Source organism: Leopardus geoffroyi, chromosome A2 (assembly GCF_018350155.1).
Source record: "Leopardus geoffroyi isolate Oge1 chromosome A2, O.geoffroyi_Oge1_pat1.0, whole genome shotgun sequence".
Lineage (NCBI taxonomy): Eukaryota > Metazoa > Chordata > Mammalia > Carnivora > Felidae > Leopardus > Leopardus geoffroyi.
Window position 1 is genome coordinate 135,378,637 of NC_059331.1, and position 24,991 is coordinate 135,403,627.

The window sequence follows — 24,991 nt, forward strand, 5'->3', positions numbered from 1 at the left end:
TATCATTTAGTAATAACAATCAAACATTTCAAGTTTTATGGTTGAAACTATCCTATCAAGTGATTATGTTATACCTTGTAGAATTTCTTCCAGGGCACAGAGGTCTAAGTCTACTCATTTACTGAAACCAAAACGTCAAGTAATGTCATACTTGTTAATGGAAAAACAAATCCATTCTAGAAATCTTCCTTGTAAGTTCTTACTCCTTGCATTATATATTATAACCTGTAAAAGTGAAACATAATTCATTTTCTTCTTTGAATAGTTGTTTAACAAAAAAAATCATATTTATACTTTTTCAAGACTATAACATTATTAATTCAAAAAGAATTATATGGAGGGGCACCTAGGTGGCTCAGTCAGTTAAGCATCCAACTTGATTTTGGCTCAGGTCATGAGATCATGGTTTGTGAGATCACGCCAGCACAGAGACTGCTTGGGATTCTCTCTTTGCCTCTCCCCTGCTTGTGCACTCTTTCTCTCTCTCTCTCAAAATAAATAAATGTTTTATTTTATCTTATTTTTTTAATATTTAAAAAAAATAATTCTATGGAAAGTCTGTCACAATTTCATTATTTTTAAAATAATTTCAATACACACATGATACATGTAATTACAGAAATGTGCCTGTTGACATTCTTTAATGAAGAGATTTGGTTTATTTATTATTATCCCATTGTTTCATATGCTGTTGAAATATTTATCTTAAGAATACCAAACATTATGCCTACAATTTTAGAGGATTACACTTAGATTATTAGGAATTTTTCAGTTGGTGAGGTCTGCACAGATGAGATTTAACTGTTGCTGTTTTGTCTGTGTGAAGTGTAATAGTACAGAACTAGAAATATACAATTTTTAGCCCTAATGCTTACCACAAAACTCTACTTGCTATTCAGAGTATCCAGCTCATCATAATTTAGAGCTAATGTTCCTTCATATAAAACAGCCAAACCAGAAAAAGCCTTTGGATTTGCAACATATTAAACTTTGGGTTTTTTTCAGATTGAAATGCACAGTTGGTCCTGCAGTGAATGAGCATTTCAATATATCCATAATTATTTCAAATGGGCGAGGGACAGCACAATACAGTACATTTTCCTATGTGGTAAGTCTAAGCACTACAGTTCTCATGAACTAGGATATTTGGTACCAAATTTGTTTAGTTATAAAGTCAACAAGTTACTTTGTTTTGTTTTGTTTTTATTTCCCATCCAGGATCCTGTAATAACAAGTATTTTTCCAAGTTATGGTCCTAAGACCGGTGGCACCTTGCTTACTTTAACTGGAAAGTACCTTAACAGTGGGAATTCTAGACACATTTCAATTGGTGGAAAAACGTGTACTTTAAAAAGGTGTTGTGAATTTACTTTTTGTTGTATCAGTTAAGTAGGATTAGTATCTGTACCTAACAAATCAAGAAGAGATCGTTTTGTTTTGTTTTTTTTTGTGGAGGAAAATCAAGATGCATATTATTTACTCCCATACTGACAAAATTTCTTTTCCCATATCCATCTACCTTTTTGCTGACTTTTTTACCCTTCCATTATGTTTATTAATTCCACTTTTAAGTTTCATCTTCCCATCTACCTTCTCTACTGTTACATTACATCTTAGTATCCTAGCTATGCTGTGAGCTGTGAGATTCTGGTAATTGACAGTAAATTAAAATAAACATTTCCATCAATATTTACAATTAGATTAAATCACTTTGGGGAGGTGAGAAACATGGGGGAGATTGGGTTTAGAAAGAAGTTATGTTTCTGATTCTTAGAGGTGAAAGAGCTCAGTTTAATCAAGAACCAAAAAGATACTTTAAAAATTGCTTAAAATCCCAAATGTTCTGAAGTCAAAGATGGCTTGTCTCTAACAAGGCTGAGTTTGGGATCCAGTCAAATGTAAATAGGCTGCATTAGAAAGAACTTTTTTCTAGCCACATCTGGAAATTCTCATTTAGGAGCCATTGAGTGATATACCTTTGTGCATATAATTCTAAAATATGTATATCTAATAGCTAAGGTCAATTTTCTTAATTTTTTTTGTTCAGTGTGTCAGATAGTATTCTCGAATGTTATACCCCAGCTCAAACCATTCCAACTGAGTTTCCTATTAAATTGAAAATTGACTTAGCCAACCGAGAGATGAACAGTTTCAGTTACCAGGAAGACCCCATTGTCTATGCAATTCATCCAACCAAATCTTTTATTAGGTAAGTAAAAGCTTCTGATGGGTGTAAGAAAATAATGAACATACGGATGATTTGTCTGTCAAATAGTCAAGAGGAACTGCAGTTTTATCTCTGGCTTTGATGCGGTTGCATTTCTTTTAAAGGCTGCCTTTCCAATTCAGGAGTGAAAACTACATTCAGGTTCTGAGTACAATTTAATTTTATCATTGCTAGGTTCATGCCAAGAAACATTTTATCCTACTCTATTACGTTTTAAATGGATTTCAGTGAAATAGTTCAATGTGGCACCATAGTATTTATGCACTTATATACATGTCAATTCTGTACTAACTTCAGTGCCCAAAAGTAGAATTACCTTTTTTTCCTTCCATTCTTCAGTGTTTTTTTGCTCTGCCTACTTTAGATATAGCTTTTCCCTACACTAGATTACCTTTGAATCAGTATCTCATTGGATCCAGTTCAGTCTGCCTTGTTTCCATTAATTCTGCCAGTCTAACACAATAAAGTTCGTTTTTCTTTGATTTATTTTTAAGAGAGAGAAAAAATATTTCTTTTACATACTTTGTGGCTAAAAAGAAAAATGAATTTCTTCAACTGATGAAATAGGAATTTTTAAAAATATTTTCAAGTTAAATAAGTTGTTTCCAAAGAAGAGTTACCACTGAACCTCTATTTGACTTTGGTTCTGACTATATCTTGCAATCACTACATGTGATTTAATTTAACTTATTTCTTAAAATATTTGGTAGAGAAAGAACCTCTCCTTATTGCTGTGTTTATTTTATTTATTTATTTATTTATTTATTTATTTATTTATTTATTTATTTTGAGAAAGAGTGTGAGTGCTTACATGTAAGCAGAGGAAGGGCAGAGAGAAAAAAAGAGAATCTTGAGAGGTTCCACACTCTCAAGTGTGGATCCCAACACGGGGCTTGATCTCACGAACCATGATATCACAACCTGAGCTGAAACCAGGAGTTGGAATGCTTAACTGACTGAGCTACCCAGGTACCCCTCAATATTGCTGTTTTTCTACTTTATTTTTCAGTGGTGGGAGCACCATAACAGCTGTTGGGAAAAACCTGAATTCAGTTAGTGTCCTAAGGATGGTAATAAGTGTACATGAAACAAGAAGGAACTTTACAGTGGTAAGTCCTTTGAGTGATGGTTGTACTTAAAGCTGTGCATCTCTTCCTTTACCACTGGTTTTCAGTGTGCAGAGGACATTTGGGTTTTGCTTCTGATTGCTAGTTCCCTTCCTTGCAGCACAGGTCAAATAGTATATTTTATTCAACAACTAAAATTATCTTGTCTCAGCCTAACATTGTAAAATGCACATATACACACAAAATGCTTAGACACAAATGATGAGTACCAACTTGAGGCAGTGTTTTTAAAGATAGTACAGATGGAAACTACGTCATTCCCTGTCTTAGTTCAGGCTGCTATAATAAAAACCCCATAGACTGGGTGGCTTAAATAACAAACATTTATTTCTCGCAGTTCCAAAGGCTGGAAAATCCAAGATCAAGGTGTCTGGTAAGGGCACTGTTTCTGATTTGCAGAAGACCATCTTCTCATTGTATCCTCACATGGCAGAGAGTGAAAGAGGAAGCAAGCTCTCTGTGTCTCTTCTTGTAAGGGTGCTAACTCCTTCATAAGAACTCCACTAATTACCTTCCCGAGGCCCCATCTCCAGCTACCATCATGCTGAGGATTAGGATTACAACATGTGAATTTGGGAGGGGCATAAACAGTCCATAGAATTCCTCTATCTCCCCCTTTTTTTAATGCAGCAGAGGACATTACCCCTATTATCCCTTTTGCTGTAATCTTGCAGCGCATCCTTGTCTAAGTGGCAGGCACACGTATGTATGTTCTTACATCCCAGTGTAAGAATGATGTTCTTACTGTTCTTCTTGTCCCTTTGTTAGCATGTTATCAAGTAATGAGAAGGACCATTAGACTGATGTCCTAGACTGTTTGTTGCTTGGTATTTCTCCACCTTCCCTCCTTTTATTTGCAAGGTCAGTCAAAATTTAACTGAATGCCTCCTTCAAAGTGACCTATTTTGTGGTCTAACAATTTATATAGATCATATTAAAGTGGCAGTTTTCATTTAGACTTTAGGAAGGTTGGAGTTATTTACAAAGATTTCATATTTTTGTTGACATTTTTCTCTAATGTCAGATACCATAATCTAGTTGGACTTGTGCACTCAACTAAAAATGAAAGTTCTAAGTGCCCTCTCTCAAGCAGGGTCTTGATTGGGCAGGTGATAGATTGAATTATAGCACTTTCTTTTCTACTCACCATCCAATATTTCTTGAAGACTAAGGCCACAGTGTTCTTTAATTACAAAAACCAATTTGGGGCTAAAAATGTCAAGCCAAATCACCAAACAATAGGGTCACCTCCAATGAGATTTTTCTTGACCTTCTCAATCAGCCACATTGCATCACCTCTAAAGAGTATTATTAGATTTTTATCATATTCCTGAGAGATTGTACTCCAGGGAGTCACCGTATGAAGTAGAGAGCTTTAAAACCAATCCCCACACATGGCCACAAACAAAGTTAGAATACCACTGCTATTAATTTAAGGAACATCACTTCTTCACAGCCAAACAGAACAATTTTTCATTAACCAAATAAGAATACCCTTTTTTGGTGTTGGCATGGGACTCTTTAGAAATCTGAGAAATGATTAGCAATATCTAATTTATGGTGAGCCTAGGTCATTAAAATAATGGCTAAATTTCCTCCTCCCTCACCAGCATTATGATGACATGTAGAACACCTTTTGGCTTTATTCATTCATTTGTAATCAACTTTTTAGTTTATTTAAAAATCTCCTAGGCGTGAGACATAAGAGTTCCATAACCCAAGGAAGATTCAAATAATGGTAGAAGATAAAAATCTTATCTCTACATATCTGAAAATATAAACTTCTATTGTTTTAGCCACAAACATATTAGCACAATAGAACTCTGCATTAGAATTGGACAAGGATGAAGAATTCTACTTGACTGTTGTTTATTGAGAACTACTTCATAAAGAAATGTGTGTTCTTCTGTGTTCCTTGGTGCTTATAGAATTTGAAGCTGAGCATGATGAATTGAACCCGTTTATTATTTAACAAATAAAAACTCTTGGCCAGGTCTGATTTCAGTATACTGATCTAGCCATGATAATTTTTAAGTTCAACACACTCTAATCTTTTAAAATAAAAATACTAACCACCTCCTTAACAAAATTAATATTAGTACACATTATATCCCAGAAGCCAGCAGTTTATTATATAGTTTTCAAATTTCTTGTTGTTAATAGAGAATTATTGTACTGGCAGTAACACTGTTCATTTCCATTTTTCAAGACGATAGGAATAAATAGCTTTTGGCATTATAATATGAATTTGATATAAAACTAACATTTTATTTCTATTATATCTATGTATCTGTTTTCTTTGTCTGCTTACAGCATACATTTTAAAATGTAGGATAATTTTTTTTCATTATTTTTAAAAGAAAATACCAAATACTAAATTTTGCTTGTGCTTTTTATGTATATCCTGAGTCCTTTTTCTATTGTGGGCATAAGTAATTGTTTTATCTCCAACTCTACTTGTCAAAGAAAAGGAAATCTAAGGATGTTGTTGCTTGTTTGTCTTTTCCTTGGGGAAAAAATACAACCATTTAACCTCAAATGTGCCACTTTGTGTTGCTGGTTTAGTCTAAGCACAATCAAGAGGAAACCACATTTTCCAAACTTCCATAAATCAGAATTCCAAAGGGGAAGATTTGAAATGAGAGATGAAAGCACATGAAATAATAATAGCAGAGACTTTGTAAAATAGTGTAGGAAAAAATCTACCAATATAGAATACATATAGAGAGAGAGCAAGAAGCCATATCACATGGGAATTAAGTCAGTGAAGTTGAGCCAGTGACCTAGGACTTATGTTCCCACTTTGCCCCTCAGAGTTGTGTGACCTCGTCTAATGACACTAGCTCAAAAGCTTAGTTTCTTCATCTTGTAAACTGTGGGTAATCATAGCACCTCTCATAGAACCGTGAGAATTAAATGAGACCTGCCTGTAAAGTATTTTTCATAGAACCTGACACTCAGAAATTGAGGCTTAAAACACATCAAACAGATGACCCGACTACATAGCTAATTATAATGTCAGCAGTATGGTGCTTGGTAGTTGACGACAACATACTTTATACCATGTAGTATCACACACTTTAATTTCAATTCTTACTTCAGAAAACTGAGTCTCCTAGCAAGGGCTTTGCCCTGATTCTCATGGCTTATTTTAAAGGTCTGATGTGAATCAAGGACTTCTCACCACACAAAGTCCAGCTGTCACTGTCCCATAGCTGTTTCATAAATGAAGAGGCAGTCCCTTCAGGTGACTGTCTTGTCATCTTAAGGAAAATAAAAGTGACAGAGGGAGAGCCAGCTTCAGATCCATATAGCTTATTCAAGGCAAATGAAGTTCTGCATTCCTTTAAAGACGGTGTTATTTGGATAATATTGCATCTATCATACTTTCCAAAATGTGTTCTTTAACATTAGGAAGTTAAATGCGGATTTTTTTTCAAAAATTACATATTTTCAATTGATTGTCTAAAACAATGAAATGTGGAAGTTGCTATTGATGTTGTTTGGCTGTATTCTGTCTACAGTGGATAATTGTGTCTTACTATAGGCATGTCACCATCGCTCTAATTCAGAGATAATCTGCTGTACAACTCCTTCACTGCAACAGCTGAATCTGCAACTCCCTCTGAAAACCAAAGCCTTTTTCATGTTAGATGGGATCCATTCCAAATACTTTGATCTCATTTATGTACATAATCCTGTGTTTAAGCCTTTTGAAAAGCCAGTGATGATCTCAATAGGCAATGAAAATGTACTGGAAATTAAGGTAAGAAACGCTTAAAGATATTCTCTTAAATCATCAGCTTGAACTTAATTGACTTCATAGCTATATGAATAGAATTTTTGTACTAGGTCATTATCTTATACTACATCAGCAAATATCTAAACTCTGAAAAACAAATCTTTTTGGCATTAAGACTAAAAGGTAAGTGTAATCGTGGACTGCTTTTTAATGAAGCATTTAAAAATTGTTTCTTGTGTGTGTATTAAAAAGTAGCAAATGTGGGACACGATCTGTTAAATAGGCTGCCTGTAATGCATTATCTTGCTGATGTTATACATTTCCCTGGACACCTAAATGTGCTCATTATAATATAAAAGGTAAGAGCTATGAAAGTAAATGCATCAATTGTAGTTCTGTAGTTCCTTAGAATACTGGGAATTTTGTATCTGGGTATGGTCCTCTCTAAACTGATTTCTAAATGAGCTGGATTTCCTCTACCTTAGGAATATATTAGCCTCCAAATGTAATTTAATTGGAGAATAACAGATCGTTGTTTCTAACCCAGCCTGTTGCAACAAAGAACACTAAAGCCCAGAGAGTTTAAGTGGTTTGACAGGTGATGGAACAGTAGCAAAACAAAGACTAGAGTACAGCCCTCTTACATCACTTCAATCATTTTTACTTCAAGTAGTAAGTAATAAAATGGGCAAAATGATCAAGACTTTATCAATAGCCCCAGTCACATTTATCCTTCAACATATTGTTTTAGACATTCAGACTTTTTTTCCCTGAAAGATAGCCTGAATGCAAATATGAACAAACACAAAGTAATAGGATAGTTCTTGTTTACATGTAATGTAAGTTACTATAGATCATCTCACCCAAGTAGTAATGTATTTCTACCAGAATTTTTCTGCTTTTTCAAAAAGATTTTATCCACAGCCAAATTCATGCACACGTTCATAGTCATGTAAGTTTACTAACCTTGAATTGTGTTTTATACAATAATTAAGCAAGCCCAGCATGAAATTAAATGGAAGCCTGCTTCAGTGAACAGCATGTTTACCACAGCAAAGTTCTTTCATCTGCTTCTTTAATTAGTTTTAGAGAAGGAGAAAGAGCTTTTATCACTTCTTTTTTTTTTTCAATAAAACTAATCTAGTGTGACCTTTTGCTTTCAACAATTACTGTGTTTGCCATTTGAAAGATTCCATTTGGTTTTTCTTGATGAAAACAAAGGTTTATTTGCAAATGTTTTTACACCCAGATAAAGACTATTTTTCTGTTCCTGTATCTCTGATGGAAGGATTAGAGATAAATGGTTCTTTATCTGCCCTTCCAAGCATGGTCCTATATGGAAGAGAAAACTTATTTTTCTGTAAATTAAATACCCATTATTCAATGTCCTACAAAATTGTTGGACCTAGAAAAACATGATTTGACATCATCCTCAGCCTTTCAGTGCTATTCCCAACGTGGCCCAAGGGATCTCTGCAAATAGACGCAAAACACTTTTTTTTTTTTGCTTACATACAGAATGATTCTTTTCTCTAACAAGTGTATAACATCTGTCATGTCACAGAATGGTAGTCTGGGGAGAGAAGGGTGGTTAGAAGGGATTATTTAGGTATCATCATTCAGTCTTCTTCCATACTCCATTTTCCTTATATATAAGAGGAAATCTAAGATGGAAGTTTTGTGTGACAGCTGTTTAACCCTTTATCAGTTTCTCAAGTTAATCACATTATACCTCTGTCTCTCTTGGGACAGAAACAAAGGAAAGCAAAGCATGAGAAAAGAAAGAAAAGGCCCTTCTGGACATGCAGTAGACTGTTTTTATCAAAAGAAAGGATGGCATTTTATTTCATGTTGTGTTTGTCCAATTACCATTCAAAACGTAAGTGTAAAGTAGATTCACATTCCATCAGTGAAAGCTATGGAGAGAATTATGTGTTTAGAGAGAGAGATTTGCTCCTTATTGCCAGGGAGAGTGCATGCTCCTCAAGCAGCCATACATACAAGAATTCCTTGCTAAAAAGAGATTGTGATAGTCTCCAGCCCTACTTGTGGGAACTGCCTCAGTCAGCAGCTGGCCAAATGAGTACACCATGACCAAGAGGGTCAGCCAAGGGTGGATCAATAGAATGTAAGAGAGACCAAGGATCAATCACTCCTAAGAATGAACCAGAAATCCCATCGACGTGGGAAGTAGTTTAGGGCCAAAGTTTCAAGTTAGCCAGGACCAGTTGTGGACAGTGGTCATCAAAAGTAGACCTGTCTCCTTTGGAATACATACCAGGGCACAACATTTATGTCAACAGTAACTCACAAATTTAGTGAAAGATTAGTTAATACATTACTTTGACATATATTATTTCATTTCAGAGTCACATAGACCTGTGAGGTTTAGAGGTCCAGTGACGATTATCCCCATTTATAGATAAGTAAACATAGGTTTAGAAGATTAGGTGATTTGTTGTGGGCCACCTAAGGAGCAAATAGCAGAACTAGGATTCACACTCAAGTCTCTTGATTTCAAATTTCGTCTTTCCACTAGATTTCAATGCTTTTCACATCAACTTTCATTTAATGTATACCAACATACCTTTCATAATAGAGAAACTTTTCTATTATATGGTTTGTAGATATCTATACAGTTCCTAAGATGAAATAACCCTAGACTCTTCAAACAGAATTGATTTTTTACATATTTGTGAAGAAATTCTATATTTTCCCTAATTATCTTATTATATGACTTTTTGTGCAAAAGTATATTTTATGGAAAGTCGAGAAGCGCAGTATGTAATGCTGGAACAAAGTCTGTCTGACACTGACCTGAGGATTTATGTTATTTTGGAGCATATTGATATATATGGCCATAGGGATGCTTCAGAAGTCCAGTCTGGAGAAGCCAGCTAAAACAGGAAAAGGAGGACAGGAAGATCAGAGGTTTTACAGTGCCCCAACTAGCTAATGAAGAAACCATTTTAATTTTGGTTCGTGCAGCTTTCCCCAAATGACCAGGAACCTTCTTCTGCAAATGTCTGTTAACATGCTCTGGAACTCAGTTTTTAAGCCTCTATCAAGGTTCTTTGGCCTCGTCCCTAAGCTGAGGGACTCCTATCCTCTGGATGAAGGAGGGATGAAATCTCCCCCTTCCTGCCCCTATCTCCCCCAGTTCACTGATTTTCTCTTGCCAAGCTTCCTGGACCATTGCCTCTCGGGGCCCAGCCTGCACCTCACTGCTTTAGCTGTCTTTCCCAGACTCAATCTTGTGGCCACCTGGATGTGTGAAATCTTGTAAGATCCCTCCTGCTACAATGCTATTTTTCAAATTTTACATACTGCTGCTCCCATCTGTTGTGTTCTGTAACCAGCTCAGACGTGGATCCCGAGGCCTGAATCCTAGATGGAAACACTGTGTCACACCTGGCCAGAGTTGAAGAGGAAGGGAATAAGGAACATCCTAATATAACACATTAGGAGTAATTACTTTTCACTTTAGAAATGTATTTATTTTAACATTACAGTGAAAAGAAAAACTTCTTGTTTATCTTTATATTCTCAGTAACTGGACATGTGTCTAACACACAGCAGATGATAGGTAGAATTTGTATCAAATGGAATTGATTTGCTTCATAACCTAGTCCCTTCTTGAACCTTAGATCTCAATATGTAAAGCTAGAATGACAATAACACCTACCTCAGTGGGGCTGTCTTTACAAGATAAAATGAGATAATTATAATTCTAAATTGTTCTATGTGTATAGGGAATTAAAAACCAGAAAGTTTTTTCCTGTTCTGCTTTATTTAAAAGAATATATTACCATTTTAATGACTGAAGACCTGGGCCAAATTTATAAATATGTTCTTCTATTTCATAATAGTTAATATTAAATAATAAAAAGCAAATAATAAAAGTTCTAAACATATGCATTTTCCCCATAACTCCATAAAGCTATGTTTATTTTAAATGACAAAAAGTACCCTATACCTTTTTTTTTTCTGACTTGGGCCCATCTGCATATAGTAGTAGACTGCCAGTATCACTTTTCTTGGATTATAGACTTTTAAAACAATTACACATACAAAGCTGATAATAATTACTTGTATGTCACTATTTATTGTATGTTCCTTACTAGGCACAAATGGAAAGGGGTTCAGTGTTTAGCTGAATGGTCTGTTTTTGTTTTAGAGAAACCTTTATGCAACATCCAAGGAGAGCCTGTGCCTAAAAGGAGCATTTGGAGTTCAAATGTAGTGTGTTCATCCCTTCCCCCAGCCTTCATTATTATCTAAGCAAGCAAGACACATTTTAGTCATTCCCTCATAAATCAAGCCCTTCAGCTCTTTAATCTCTTTTCTTTGTCATTCCCTGAATTCCCTCCAATATGTGAGTGAGTGCCTTACCCCTCCTCAGACCTAACCAACAAGTTGTCATTTGAAGCCCCAAAGTGACCTGTTAGATTTATGTGCTTTTATGTTGAATTGCCCTGTGTGGCTGACCTGGTTCAATGGCATACACACACTGCCTCTAGAAATATCTAGAAAATAGAAGCATACAGTTTGTCTCTATCCCATTTTATCTTAGAATCCAGATTTATGTTAGAAAAAAGTATTTCCTTCCTTCCATCTTCTTTTCCCAGAATGATTTCTGACCTACCAATCTATTGAGATCCGTGTAAGACAATGTACATAAAAGCAGTTTGCCAAGTATTAAAGATCACAAATAACAAAGTAGCAGCACTGTAGTTATTACTGGCTGCTGTTTGTCCATGTTTTGATATATCTCCTTTTTCACTTTTTAATAAATAACTGCACTTATTAAGTCTTGATATGAGAAGTTGTACCTGTGTTTTCACTTCTTTTCCAAGGCTAACAATTGGTTTCTTCAACAAAATGTTGGTATTTTTTAAATGCTTTCAGTTAACTAAATATGTCAAGTTTCATATTTTTTTTAAATCCCCATGTAACTATAATTGGTCAGAATAATGTAATCATGCTCTCAAATCATAATGAGGGTCATACAGCACCTCACAGGACATTCTGTAAAAATGAATTTATTTATGTATAAGATTCAGCTGTGAAGAAAGGATGAAAAGAAACCACCCAACTCAAACACAAAAGGAATATATTAACATAGATCAATTAAATCAGAATCTCTGGAGATGGGACCCAGGCATTAGTTATTTTGTAAAGCTCTCAATGTGATTCTAAAAGTGAAGCCAAGGTTCAGTGTCACTCCATGAGGCAGTGTTAGCACAACTGAATCTCTAAATTACCTCCTTTATGCCAACCATTGATACCCACTAGACTTTAATAAGGTAAATTTGGTTGGAAAGGTGTGAAATAAGAGTCTCTCCTTTGCTCTAAAATCCAATTTGATGGGAAAGCTGTAGGGGCTCAGTTCCTAGGGCATGTGACTCTTCATCTCGGGGTTGTGAGTTTGAGGCCCACATTGGGTGTAGAGATTACTTAAAAATAAAATCTTAAAAAACAAAACAAAACAAAAAGACTATAATGCTTTGAATCCTAATTAGTGCCCCAAAATGGTCATGCTTTCTTGCAACTATCCAATTCCCATGAAAAGGAATATCATAAAATTATGTGCCTTGGCAAACAACATGGCCTGTGTTTGCAGTATATTTATGTTCTTGCACAATTGTTAGCATTCCTACCAAACTGTGAAGTGTTAACCACCTCCTTTTTTCTCTTTCAGGGAAATGATATTGACCCTGAAGCAGTTAAAGGTGAAGTGTTAAAAGTTGGAAATAAGAGCTGTGAGACTATATACTCAGATTCTGAAGCTGTTTTATGCAAGGTCCCCAATGACCTGCTGAAATTGAACAACGAGCTAAATATAGAGGTGGGATTCCTGCATTCCTCTCATGATGTAAATAAAAATGCCAGTATAATTATGTCACTTTCATGCTTAAAAGAAATCATTAAAGCTCATTTGTGTGTTGGCTTTAGCTCATCAGCTCAGCCTTGATTCTTAGTTGTTATTTTAGAATTAGTGAGTTTTTGTTGCACTGTTTCCTTCCAAGCCTTCAGTGGGTGGATCTCAAAAGTCCTGTCTAGGGGCGCCTGGGTGGCCCAGTCAGTTAAGCATCTAACTTTGGCTCAGATCATGATCTCACGATCTGTGAGTTCAAGCCCCACATCCGGCTCTGTGCTGACAGCTCAGAGCCTGGAGCCTACTTCAGATTCTGTGTCTCCCTCTCTCTGACCCTCCCCCGTTCATGTTCTGTCTCTGTCTCAAAAATAAATAAACTTTATTTAAAAAAAAAAAAAAGTCCTGCCTAGCCATAGTCCCTCTCCATCATGCCCCGCTTTTGCCAAAATTTATTGTAACTCTCGGGAAGAATAAGAGCACATCCAAGAGTGCCCTACCCCCACTTCTTAGCACCAGGAAGCAAGAGCCAACATCTAGCTGTTCTCCACAGTGATCTCAAATGCATGGACAAAGTAAAATAGGAAATAAACTAACTTCTTTCATGTTGCACCATGCAGCTCATACATTTAAAGTGTACAGTTCAGTGGTTTGGGGTGTATTACATTAATTTTTAAAATTGTGGCCACATGCATGTATCATTTTAACTATTGTTTAGTGTACAACTCAGTGGCATTAATTACATTCACAACATTGTGCAACCATCACCACTGTCTAATTCCAAAACTTTTCCGTCACCCCAAACAGAAACCCTAGAACCATTAAACAGTACCATCACACTCCCTCCTCTTCCCCAGCCCCTGGTAACCTCTAATCTATTTTCTGTCTTTATGAATTTGTCTATTCTAGATATTTCATTTATAAGTGGAATCATACAGTATTTGGTCTTTTGTGGCTGGTTTATTTTATTTAGCATGTTTTCACAATTCATCCATGTTGTAGTATGTGTCAGAACGTCATTACTCTTTAAGGCTGAATATTCCATTGTATAAATATATCACATTTTGTTTATCCAAGAATGAATGATTTTTAAAGCGTTCCTGAAGTCTTCTAAAAAGTTATGAAATGGTCAGAAAGTTATAAAATGGGAAAGTACAAAAAAAATTAGAAAATTTAAAGCTAAATCATGATATCGGAGTTTGAAATTAAAAAGGACCATAAATCCTAAAAATCATACCATGTTAGAGCCAGAAGGATCCTCAAAGGTTTCTTCAGGGTATCAAAACTGAAATAAAAATGTATACAACTTTATTATTCCATATGATTATGTATGTCTTTTTTTTTTTTTTTATAATTTTTTTTTTCAACGTTTATTTATCTTGGGGACAGAGAGCATGAACGGGGGAGGGGCAGAGAGAGAGGGAGACACAGAATCGGAAACAGGCTCCAGGCTCTGAGCCATCAGCCCAGAGCCCGACGCGGGGCTCGAACTCACAGACCGCGAGATCATGACCTGGCTGAAGTCGGACGCTTAACCGACTGCGCCACCCAGGCGCCCCTGATTATGTATGTCTTAAGGAGAGTCTTCTCTGCCCTCTACCCAACCCATCAGGACAGAATCAGTGTCCTGTTGTCTCTGTTTCTTACTGTTTATTCATATTTCCAGGGTATATTTCACATTATATTATCACTTACCTATGTATTTGTTTCCCTTTCTGGAATTCAGTTCCTCAAGATCAAACTCTTTTTTTATTTATTTTTTTATCCCTAATATCTAGTTATAAGTGTAAACAGCTAAGCATCATATAAGTACTTTAGGAATCAGTAGCCCCTAATTATTTGAACAGAATTATTATCTAAAACAGAATTGAGGAATATCTTATTGCTCTGAAGGTAATTATGCCACTTGTAGAACACTAATAACCAGGTGGTGCTTTGGGTCCAAGGAGACTGTGAGTCAACCTGTGTAGTATATTTTGTATTTATCATTACTAAATTCTGACTTTTCTGTATTTGTCATTTTTAGTGGAAGCAAGCAGTTTCTTCAACCATCCTTGGAAAAGTAATAGTTCAACCAGATCAGAATTTCACAGGATTGATTGTTGGTGTTATCTCAATATCAATAATACTCTTACTATTACTTGGGGTTTTCCTGTGGCTGAAAAAGAGAAAGCAAATTAAAGGTGCATTTTTGTTGTTATTCCTATTTTCTTTAAGAGGTTACCTGAAGTATACAGTCATTACAGTTTAAAATTGCCGTAGACTCATGTGTGTTGTCTTATGTGCAATCCACAAAACCCATGAGTTCTGGTCACTGGGTCAAGGTCTACTGGGACCCATGATAGCCAAATCTTTAACAAGCTCTTTCTCTCTCTCTGTTTTAAGATCTGGGCAGTGAATTAGTTCGCTATGATGCAAGAGTACACACTCCTCATTTGGATAGGCTTGTAAGTGCCCGAAGTGTAAGCCCAACTACAGAAATGGTTTCAAATGAATCTGTAGACTACCGAGCTACTTTTCCAGAAGGTATATTTCAGTTTATCATTCTAAGAAATACCTATATGTATACCTCAGTGGGTTGTGGCATTGTTGTTTATTTTTGCTTTTCCCTTTATATTTTTATTAAAAAAAAAAAAAGAAGCATTTACATCTTCTTTGGCCAGAGAATTAAGTTTAATTTGACATAGAATTATATGACTCTTATTTTTATTTTATTTATTTATTTATTTTTTAACGTTTTATTTATTTCTGAGACAGGGAGAGACAGAGCATGAACAGGGGAGGGTCAGAGAGAGTGGGAGACACAGAATCCGAACAGGCTCCAGGCTCTGAGCTGTCAGCACAGAGCCCGACGCGGGGCTCGAACTCACGGACCGTGAGATCATGACCTGAGCTGAAGTCGGACGCTCAACCGACTGAGCCACCCAGGCGCCCCTTTTTTTAAACATTTTTTTTTTAACATTTTATTTATTTCTGAGACAGGGAGAGACAGAGAATGAACAGGGGAGGGTCAGAGAGAGCGGGAGACACAGAATTGACTCTTATTTTTAAATGGACTCACTTATATATTACATTAGAGTTTGAGTCTTTAAACTTTCTTCTCACAAAAAGGTTAATTTTAAAATCATTTGAGCAAAGGTAAGTTCTTTATCAGAGTTCAATGAGAAGAAATTGTGAAGCTTTCTTTAACAACCCAGGAAGAGTTAAGATACAAACTTTTGTTTATGTAAGTGGGCACCGATGCATTTTTTTTACCTCTTAATCCTCAAACATTTAAATTATACCTCTCATATTCCTTTAAAGATTCCTTTAAAGGATTCTCAGTGAGCTATTAGTACACAGCCTTTTACCCACCAGCATTCCAGGACTTGGGTATATTCTGAGTCTTACCCAATAAAAACCTGCAGTTATGCTATTTAAAAAGGAGTGGTTAGCACCATCTGCTTTGCAAAACACTAGACCTAATAATGGTAAGGTTAACCGGAGAATTTCACATTGTCTTATTTAAAATCTCCTGGTAAAAGCAAAATGTCTGTATTGTATCTGCCTCATTATCTTTAGAAGTTACAGGACATGAGTCAAGTACAGCACTTCCCTGGTTGAATATTTACCATTGGACAAATAAAATGAGTCACAGATGATTGAGGATACTGGAAAACTAGAAATTGCTCATCAAAACAAGTACAAGAGCACTGAGACACTTAACATTTTAACTTTTTTAACACTCATTGCCTCTTATTTTTTGAAGCTTATATTAATTCTGTAGAGATGCATACAAATATTCTTTGCCTACATGACTCCATTTGCCTTTGAAAATCCATGCCCTTAACATGAACAAATAAAACCCAGTTTATATCTTTGAAATTTATATCTATTAGTATTTTATATTCATACTTAATAGCTCTAATCTGAGATCATTAAAATTCACAAGTAATTAAAAAAAAACGTATTTAATCTTCCTTCAACCTCTTTCATCATTACCAAAAGGCTTGTCTTTCATCCTCTTTCTAAAATTGAACCTGATGGGGCGCCTGGGTGGCGCAGTCGGCTAAGCGTCCGACTTCAGCCAGGTCACGATCTCGCGGTCCGTGAGTTCGAGCCCCGCGTCAGGCTCTGGGCTGGTGGCTCGGAGCCTGGAGCCTGTTTCTGATTCTGTGTCTCCCTCTCTCTCTGCCCCTCCCCCGTTCATGCTCTGTCTCTCTCTGTCCCAAAAATAAATAAACGTTGAAAAAAAAATTAAAAAAAAAAAATAAAATTGAACCTGAACCTTCAAGATGTGAAAAAGTAAAGTAGACAAAAGAAGTTCATCCAGAAAGAAGAATGAGGAAATGCACAGCCAGCACCTAATGAATAGGCAGCTACACAGCTTTTCTATATATATCTAGTGGAGACAGCCTCCTCATCAGTCTTTTCATGCAGACCTAGAATTCTCGGTGGCATTACAGCAGAATCACACATTGATGGTTTAAATTTGAACAATTTCTATTGCTCAAAAACCAGAGGTTTTCTATACCAGAGGACTTTTTTCCTGTATCTTACCAAGGATTTCCCTCAGTCTCTGCACCCTTGAGAATTTAGAACTCTGATCTCCAGATGCAAAGGTTTGAGAATTGAAGGTGAAGGAACTGAGCTCAGAGAGGCTTGTTTGCATTACCCCTTGGGGAAGTTTTGGAGAAGCCGACTCTAGGATTAAAGAAACCAGGCACCCAAGTAGGCTCCCTTCTTCCCTCACCCATCCAACATTCCAGGTACTCACCTGATGTTCTGCATCCTTTCTTTAAGGCTGCATCTGTCTTATTTCCAGCCAGTCACTATAGCTATAGGTGGCCCCCAAAGCTTTTGTAGAACCACTATGGAGATTTACTGTTTTAGCCAAATTGATAATTAACCTAACTGCATTATGGAAAATACTACAAATGCTTAAACAGGGTTAGGAATAGTCAGAGTACCATCAACTTTCTTTTTATGCCCCTCTCTCAAGTTCTAATTTTCCTGGTCATTTGCAGACAAGCTATATTATATTTTAGTGCCAACAGGGACCCTCCCAAGCCATCTCCCATCTCCCCATGTTATATGCTAATATATTTCAGTGCCCTGCCTAGTTTATCTTCACATCAGTTGTAGATATGATGCCCTCTCCTTGACAGGTTTGAATTCCCAGTGGAAAGGGCAAAGTAACTAACTGGTGGCTTCTCTGCCCTGTTTCTCATTAAGAAATTATATTCTCAGCCCTACAAGATTCTCAGTGAGCTGTTAGTACACAGCTCTTATTTAAAAAAAAGCTTCACCTTACAGTGGGGGACCTTGTCTGAGACTCTTACAGAGCTTTGGTTGTAAAGATCAACAAAGAAGGAATGCTGATTCCTTTCCAAGTGCCCTCAACTAAGCAGTGGGGATGGCATACTAACCCGTTTCTAGCCTTCTGTGAACAGCAATCACATTAAATCTGCTGCCATCACCACATAGGATAGAATTTGCTACTAATGTGAAAAGACTTCAATTCCAAAAATTTGAGTATTATATATTTCTAATCATACGTATATGTATATATAAAATGTCACCATACTATATTTTCCCTTGGCCAGGAATCCATATAGGTTTAGCAATACTAATTAATCCCATTAATAAACACTAGTGTGTCAAAGGCAAACTACTTTTGCTGCTTCCCAGTCTTAAGAATATACCATATTATGGGGCACCTGGATGGTTGTGTTGGTTAAGTGTCCAACTTCGGTTCAGGTCATGATCTCGCGGTTCTTGAGTTCGAGCCCCACTTCAGGCTCTGTGCTGACAACTCAGAGCCTGGAGCCTGCTTCAGATTCTGTGTCTCCCTCTCTCTTTCTGCCCCTTGCCCGCTCATGCTCTCTCTGTCAAGAATAAACATTAAAAAAAAAAAAAAAAATATATATATATATATATATATATATATATAGCAAATAAAAAAATTAATCTCAAGCATGGCTTTTTGCTATATATAAAAAGAGGAAATGAAGAGGGTAAACAAGGTTTCAAAGTTAATGTCTAGTTTATTTAAACGAAAATTTATAAACATTGTTTTATAACTCTTGTATATATAAGCCAGTATCTTTTCCCACCTTATCATTTTTGTTAAATCAGTTCCTTTGTCAAGGCTCTTTCTAGCCTCATTCAACAACTAAACTACCATTCCTTAAATTATAAAATTCAGAATTCATTATTGATTGAATTTGCTGCCCTTGTTGTAGTCTCCACTAAGTGAGGTTTTGCTATTGTTTTCTAGTAATTTTGCTTTGTCTTGCAGACCAGTTTCCTAACTCATCTCAGAATGGATCGTGCAGACAAGTACAGTATCCTCTGACGGACCTGTCCCCCATGCTTAATAGTGGGGACTCTGATATATCCAGTCCATTACTGCAAAATACTGTCCACATTGACCTCAGTGCTCTAAATCCAGAGCTGGTCCAGGCAGTCCAGCACGTAGTGATTGGGCCAAGTAGCCTGATTGTGCATTTCAATGAAGTCATAGGAAGAGGTAAGTATTTCCACTCAGCTTTTTGTTAAATACAGTTTTCCAGGAAGCATTTTATCTTCTCCCTTTGCAGATTAGAAGCTTAGACAATGGTGAAAGCAACTGAAAGAGCAGTGATAACAAGTACACTTGATTTCTGTTCTGCAGAAATACAGCCCTACAAATCATATCCAAGGGGATTTGCCCCCGTGCAGGGAGGCAATTTGATAATCTTGTAAACATATGAAAAATAAATCACACCCTTTCCTTACCATTATCATGATGGCCAGTATAGTTTCTTGGAAGGTGTTGTTTACTTCTTTATAAAAATCATTAAGTTTCAATATTTTTACTCATATCTTCCTCCAGTCTTTCTTTGCCCAGACAACAGTGACTAGCTCTATGAAGTCTTGGCTTATAGCAGTTTGTACACTGCTGGACAGAATCAAAAGATTGAATTTATAGCATTACCCTGATCTGAACAGCATATATCATCTCTACAGTGCACTCCAATTTCTTTATACAAAGATGATGAATATTTGTAATAAGCCAGCCAAAGCAGCAATAACAGTTTGCATACATAGTGTTTGAGGAATTATTTAGCAGGAAAAGAAACCAACCAGAAGCCGGGAAATGAACTGCGCTTTTCTCTTTTTTTCTAAAAACCCTATGCCGTTGATACTAAATGGCCTTTTATTCTATACGTGCGACAAGAGGTAGCAGGCATCTGTCAGCATGATGCAGAGGAAGCTGATGGGACAGTTTGCCTTACATGAACACAAGACTTTCCCATTTTCCTGTGACCTCATCCATACCTTCCTCTGTCACACATTCCAGGTTTTAGTCCTTAGAGTGCTCCCTCTTCCTAACAGTAGCTTCACTATCAGCAACCCTGTTTTACATCAGAGTAATATTTAGTTCTATTACTGGCCTATAAATTCCAGAAGTTGCACCAGTTTTAGAGTATGCGGTCTCACCAATTACGTTCTATTTCTATTCATTATAAAATTAGAATTTTTAATTTTTATTAGTAAAGGTGCTGAACTAGCAATTATTTCTCTTAGGAAGTAGTAACCATTAATGATTCTATAAATATTAACTATTATTTATTTATACATTTTTCCCAGTAGAATTTGAGCCCTCAAGAGCATAGGTTTTATTTTATTCATCTTCACTTTACGAGAGGGTAAGCTAATGCCTGACACTCACACACTAGGAACTCAGGGAATCTTGGCTGGGTGGATGAATTAATTAATTAGGGCCTTCCACAGCTATCAGACGTTTGGCACCTCTGGGGAAAATTACTGCCACTGGATGAAAGGCTACCATTGGAAAGTGATGTGGCTAAACCCAGAGAGAACTAGATGAAATGACTCAGAGTGAATTTGCTTCATTTGGGCAGTTGCCTTTCAGTTTCTGCCAACCTGGATTACGTATTAACCAGTGACTAATGGGGGAAATCTTATTCTATAATGCTCATCTTATTCCTAATGGTAACATTTTTATTTCACTTTAGCTTACTGGAATATAGGGAACTGATTTTGTTGCATTTCTTCATGTGATAAAACTTTCTTTTCATATTTAAAAGATAATATTTGATCCTTAAAAACAATAAATTTCTTTTATGAGGTAGATGTTACTCCTCTGTTCAGTGGTTCCACTGTAGTTGAATATTTTGCTTTATTAGCTTTTAATAAGAGTTATAGAACCTAGCTTTTTTTTTTTTACCATGTATTAAATAGTCATATAGCTTGTATCTTAGAGTGAAGTACATTATATCTACATGTTTTAACAGACACATATAGTGGTACTATTAATTAAAAGTGTAATAAACAATGCAATTTTTTTGCCATGTGGAAAAAAGAAGGAAATGAAGATCACAAAGGGCTTCACAAGTGATGCTGCATAGTTACAAGTAATACAACACTAACCAAATTCCCTCTTTCATGTAGGACATTTTGGGTGTGTGTACCATGGGACTTTATTGGACAGCGATGACAAGAAGATTCACTGTGCTGTGAAATCCTTGAATAGTAAGTGATACTTTAACAGCGGAGGCACCTCCATGGTTTGCTAACTATTAAATAGTTCATAATAAAATGTTGATTTCGACCTTCTTGTGGAAAAATCAGCCCCTGCTGGAATTAGGGATCTAATCCTGAAAATTTGTTTGGTCTAAATTCTTTTTGAAATATTTCCTCAGAAATTATTTCTCAGAGCCCTCATACATAAGAGTATAGGAGCAGTGAAGTTCTTGGATTAACTGAGTGTCATGTAGCTATGTTTGCCTTACAATATTTGTTTTATGGAAACTATTGGAAGCATGTTGGCACATACGGTAATAATGACTCATTTTACCCAGAGGAATTATTATAATTATTTTTTAACCACAACTTTCATTAAAAATATTTAAAAATGAAATAAGACCAACAGTAGAAAAATATGCTGGCATAAAATTGTAAGTGTGGCAATATCTCATTTATCTGCATGAGATATTCTACAAAAATGAACTTCCTAAACAAGTGATACTTACCCCCTTTTAAATGCTAGAATTTTAAAAAAAATTTAGACGTTATTGAGAAAATGTTTTTAAGTGGAATGTATACTCTGTTCAAGAAACAAAGAAGCTTCTAGACATTAAGATTATTGATGACCTGGAGATGCAAGGAAGGCATAAATTACTCTCTTGTGCAACCCAATGTACCCCTCATACTAAGAGTTTTCCTGGCTTCACCTTTGCCGAGAGGTTTCACATGTCAAGTCAGTGTGCTTGCCTTTTTGACCTATATTTCTAAATTTCTAAATTAAAGGGACAGTTTATATGAAACCTAACTACAAACTGTAATGGATTAAGTATGATTGTCAATAATATCTGCCTCACAAGACAGCACACTGCTCATTGTACTCAGAACATTCCTAACAGCAAGAAATCCTTCTCTGTCTCTGGTGTTCATTAATCTCTGTTCTATCCACATGGACTCATCTCAGAATGCATTACATTGTAAAAGAATATCATCACTGACACAGATACTAGTCAGATTAATAAATCAAAGGTCATTAACCTTTCATCAGTGCCAAGTAGTGTCGGACCCTCAGGATCTCTCTCTGGAAATGAATAGAAACTGTTACACCAGAAAAAGTCTACTTAGAAACCATATGACAACGATTGGTCTTCAAACCCTCCTAGTCCAGGGATCAGAAAACTCTGGCCCCGTGACTGTTTTTATATATAATTGTCTGCGGCTGTTTTTGCACTACAATGGCAGAGTTGAGTATTTGTAGCAGAGACCACATGACCCACAAAGCGAAAAAATATTTACTATCTGGCCCTTTAGAGTAGTTTGCCAACCTCAGCCCTAGACAGTCACTACAGAAATAGATTAGTCTGCTTCCCTTTCCTTTTTCTGTATGAGACAAACTGATTGCTAGAGTTTGGGGGTGACTTGAAGGCCCACTGCAGGGTGACATCATTTATTCAAACGTATTATTAAAAAACAGTCTGAGGATGAGGTGTCAGGACAGGATTCAGCCCTGTGGTTTTACATTCCATAACTCTCCCTATCTGAACTCAACCGAGTATTTATTGGTCCATAATGAAGTTAATGTCTCCACTGCTGGATTTCTCAGGAATCACTGACATAGGTGAAGTTTCCCAGTTTCTGACTGAGGGAATCATCATGAAAGATTTTAGTCATCCAAATGTTCTCTCACTCTTGGGAATCTGCCTTCGAAGTGAGGGGTCTCCACTGGTGGTCCTACCATATATGAAACATGGAGATCTTCGAAATTTCATCAGAAATGAGACTCATGTAAGTATATTACCAAGGTTATTAACTGGTAAACTAGCTATTAGCCAATGAGTTTTTAAAAATGTTGCTGTTTTGAAAATTTTTAAAAGCTTTCAAAGAAGCACATGTAAAATGTTTACGCCATTCAGCTATATAGAGGCTAATTCAATTCACTTGTACCTCAAAATCCCCTATCCTGGTGGGAAGATAATGGTACCTAGAAGGATTTCCCAGGGGCAATGATTCTTACCTGTCCTGCAAGCTGCCTTGATCTACCATCCCTCTGATAGGCACAATTAATCATTTTTGAGTGCCTACTAATTGCCAAAAACAGAAAGCACAAGAGACATAGAGGCAGAATGAGCCTCAGCCCACATGGGATTTTAACTCTAGAAGGAAAAACACAGAAGAACTAATTACAAATGAATCCCTTAGTATTCTTCAACCTTTACCCACTGTCCTAATTCAGGACCTTTGTATTTGCTGTTCCATCTGCCTGGAACACTTTCCCCAAGATAGCCACATATGTCACTTCTCATCAGCTTCAGCTTTTTGCCCTAATGTCATCTTCAAAATGAGGCTTTCCTGGCCTAAGTAATTGACCCACCTCACCCCCATGCCTCCTGTCTGTTGTCTCCTATCCGCTGCTTTATTTTTCTCCATCATACTTACCATCATCTGATACAGTAGGCCTAAGCAGTGTGCTACTGTGGCCATGAGCCATATGTAAAATGTGGCTAGTCTGAATTGAGATGTACTGTTAGTGTAAGTGTGCTGTAAATCCCAGGTTTTGAATATTTAGTATAAAAACAGAAAGGTAAAATATCTCATAATTGTTTATATCGATTACACGTTGAAATGATATTTCTTGAGTTGAGAAATATATTATGAAAACCAATTTTACCTGTTTCTTTCTACTTTTTTAATGTGACTATTAGAACATGATTATATGTATGGTTTGCATTGTATTTCTATTGAACAGTGCTATACTGAACAATAAGCAAATACATAATAGCTATACAATACATGTATATATGGATGTGCACACACACACCATTAGAATGCAAGCTCATGACAGTAGGGATTTCTGTGTATTTTGTTTATTGCTTTAGACTTAGCTCCTAAAGTGTGTTCAGCACATAGGCCTTCAGTCATATTTGCTGGATGAATGAGCTCAGGATTACAAAAGAGGTTCTTAGGTTCTTGCAAGTGAGAGTTTTCTTAGTGACATTTATGCCTAAAGGGTGAGCAAGTAAGTGGTCAGGCAGGAGGGAAGTGGAAGGAGTCCTTGGAACTGAAGGCACAGGTGATCTCAGGCTTCTTCTTGGTTCCTGCATCTAGGCCTCTGGGAGTAAATGGAGTAACTTTACTCTTGATCAAAAACAAGACACATGGGGTCAGGTTCTCAAAAGAAATAAGCTCTAGGATAGGAAAGAAATATTTTGTGTTCAACCAAAAGAATGAAATACTCCCTAGCTGTGAATTTTTGCAGATAAGGTGAATTTACCTTACAAAGTGAAAGCTGCCCCGACAGATCCCACTTTTCTAATTTAACTTGTCATTGTCCTGGTGAGTTCATCTGACTGGACGTGCTGCCTTCTCTAGAATAGTATTCTCCCAGCATTCAAGCATGGTAGAGATTTCCTATTATCCAGTACCAGGGCCTGTTTTTATGGTCCCGGGATACTATATTACAACCACTAACAGATACATTCTAAAAAGAAGCCTAAAACACAAGAAACTGG

At 36.4% G+C, this 24,991-nt stretch overlaps 1 protein-coding gene across 5 annotated transcripts in view; it reads left to right on the forward strand.

Moving 5' to 3' along the window:
* MET (MET proto-oncogene, receptor tyrosine kinase) overlaps window positions 1–24,991 on the forward strand; it is a 112,956-nt gene that overhangs the window by 72,140 nt on the left and 15,825 nt on the right. For 3 of the 5 annotated variants that reach the window (XM_045495392.1, XM_045495391.1, XM_045495389.1), the window contains 11 exons: window positions 1,006–1,108; window positions 1,219–1,355; window positions 2,048–2,209; window positions 3,237–3,336; window positions 6,902–7,120; window positions 12,798–12,971; window positions 14,998–15,154; window positions 15,357–15,497; window positions 19,252–19,482; window positions 21,411–21,491; window positions 23,086–23,267. In XM_045495392.1, the coding sequence (XP_045351348.1) occupies window positions 1,006–1,108; window positions 1,219–1,355; window positions 2,048–2,209; window positions 3,237–3,336; window positions 6,902–7,120; window positions 12,798–12,971; window positions 14,998–15,154; window positions 15,357–15,497; window positions 19,252–19,482; window positions 21,411–21,491; window positions 23,086–23,267 (1,687 nt within the window). The remainder of the gene's footprint in view (window positions 1–1,005; window positions 1,109–1,218; window positions 1,356–2,047; window positions 2,210–3,236; window positions 3,337–6,901; window positions 7,121–12,797; window positions 12,972–14,997; window positions 15,155–15,356; window positions 15,498–19,251; window positions 19,483–21,410; window positions 21,492–23,085; window positions 23,268–24,991) is intronic. The other 2 variants (XM_045495393.1, XM_045495390.1) reach the window with 1 other exon arrangement.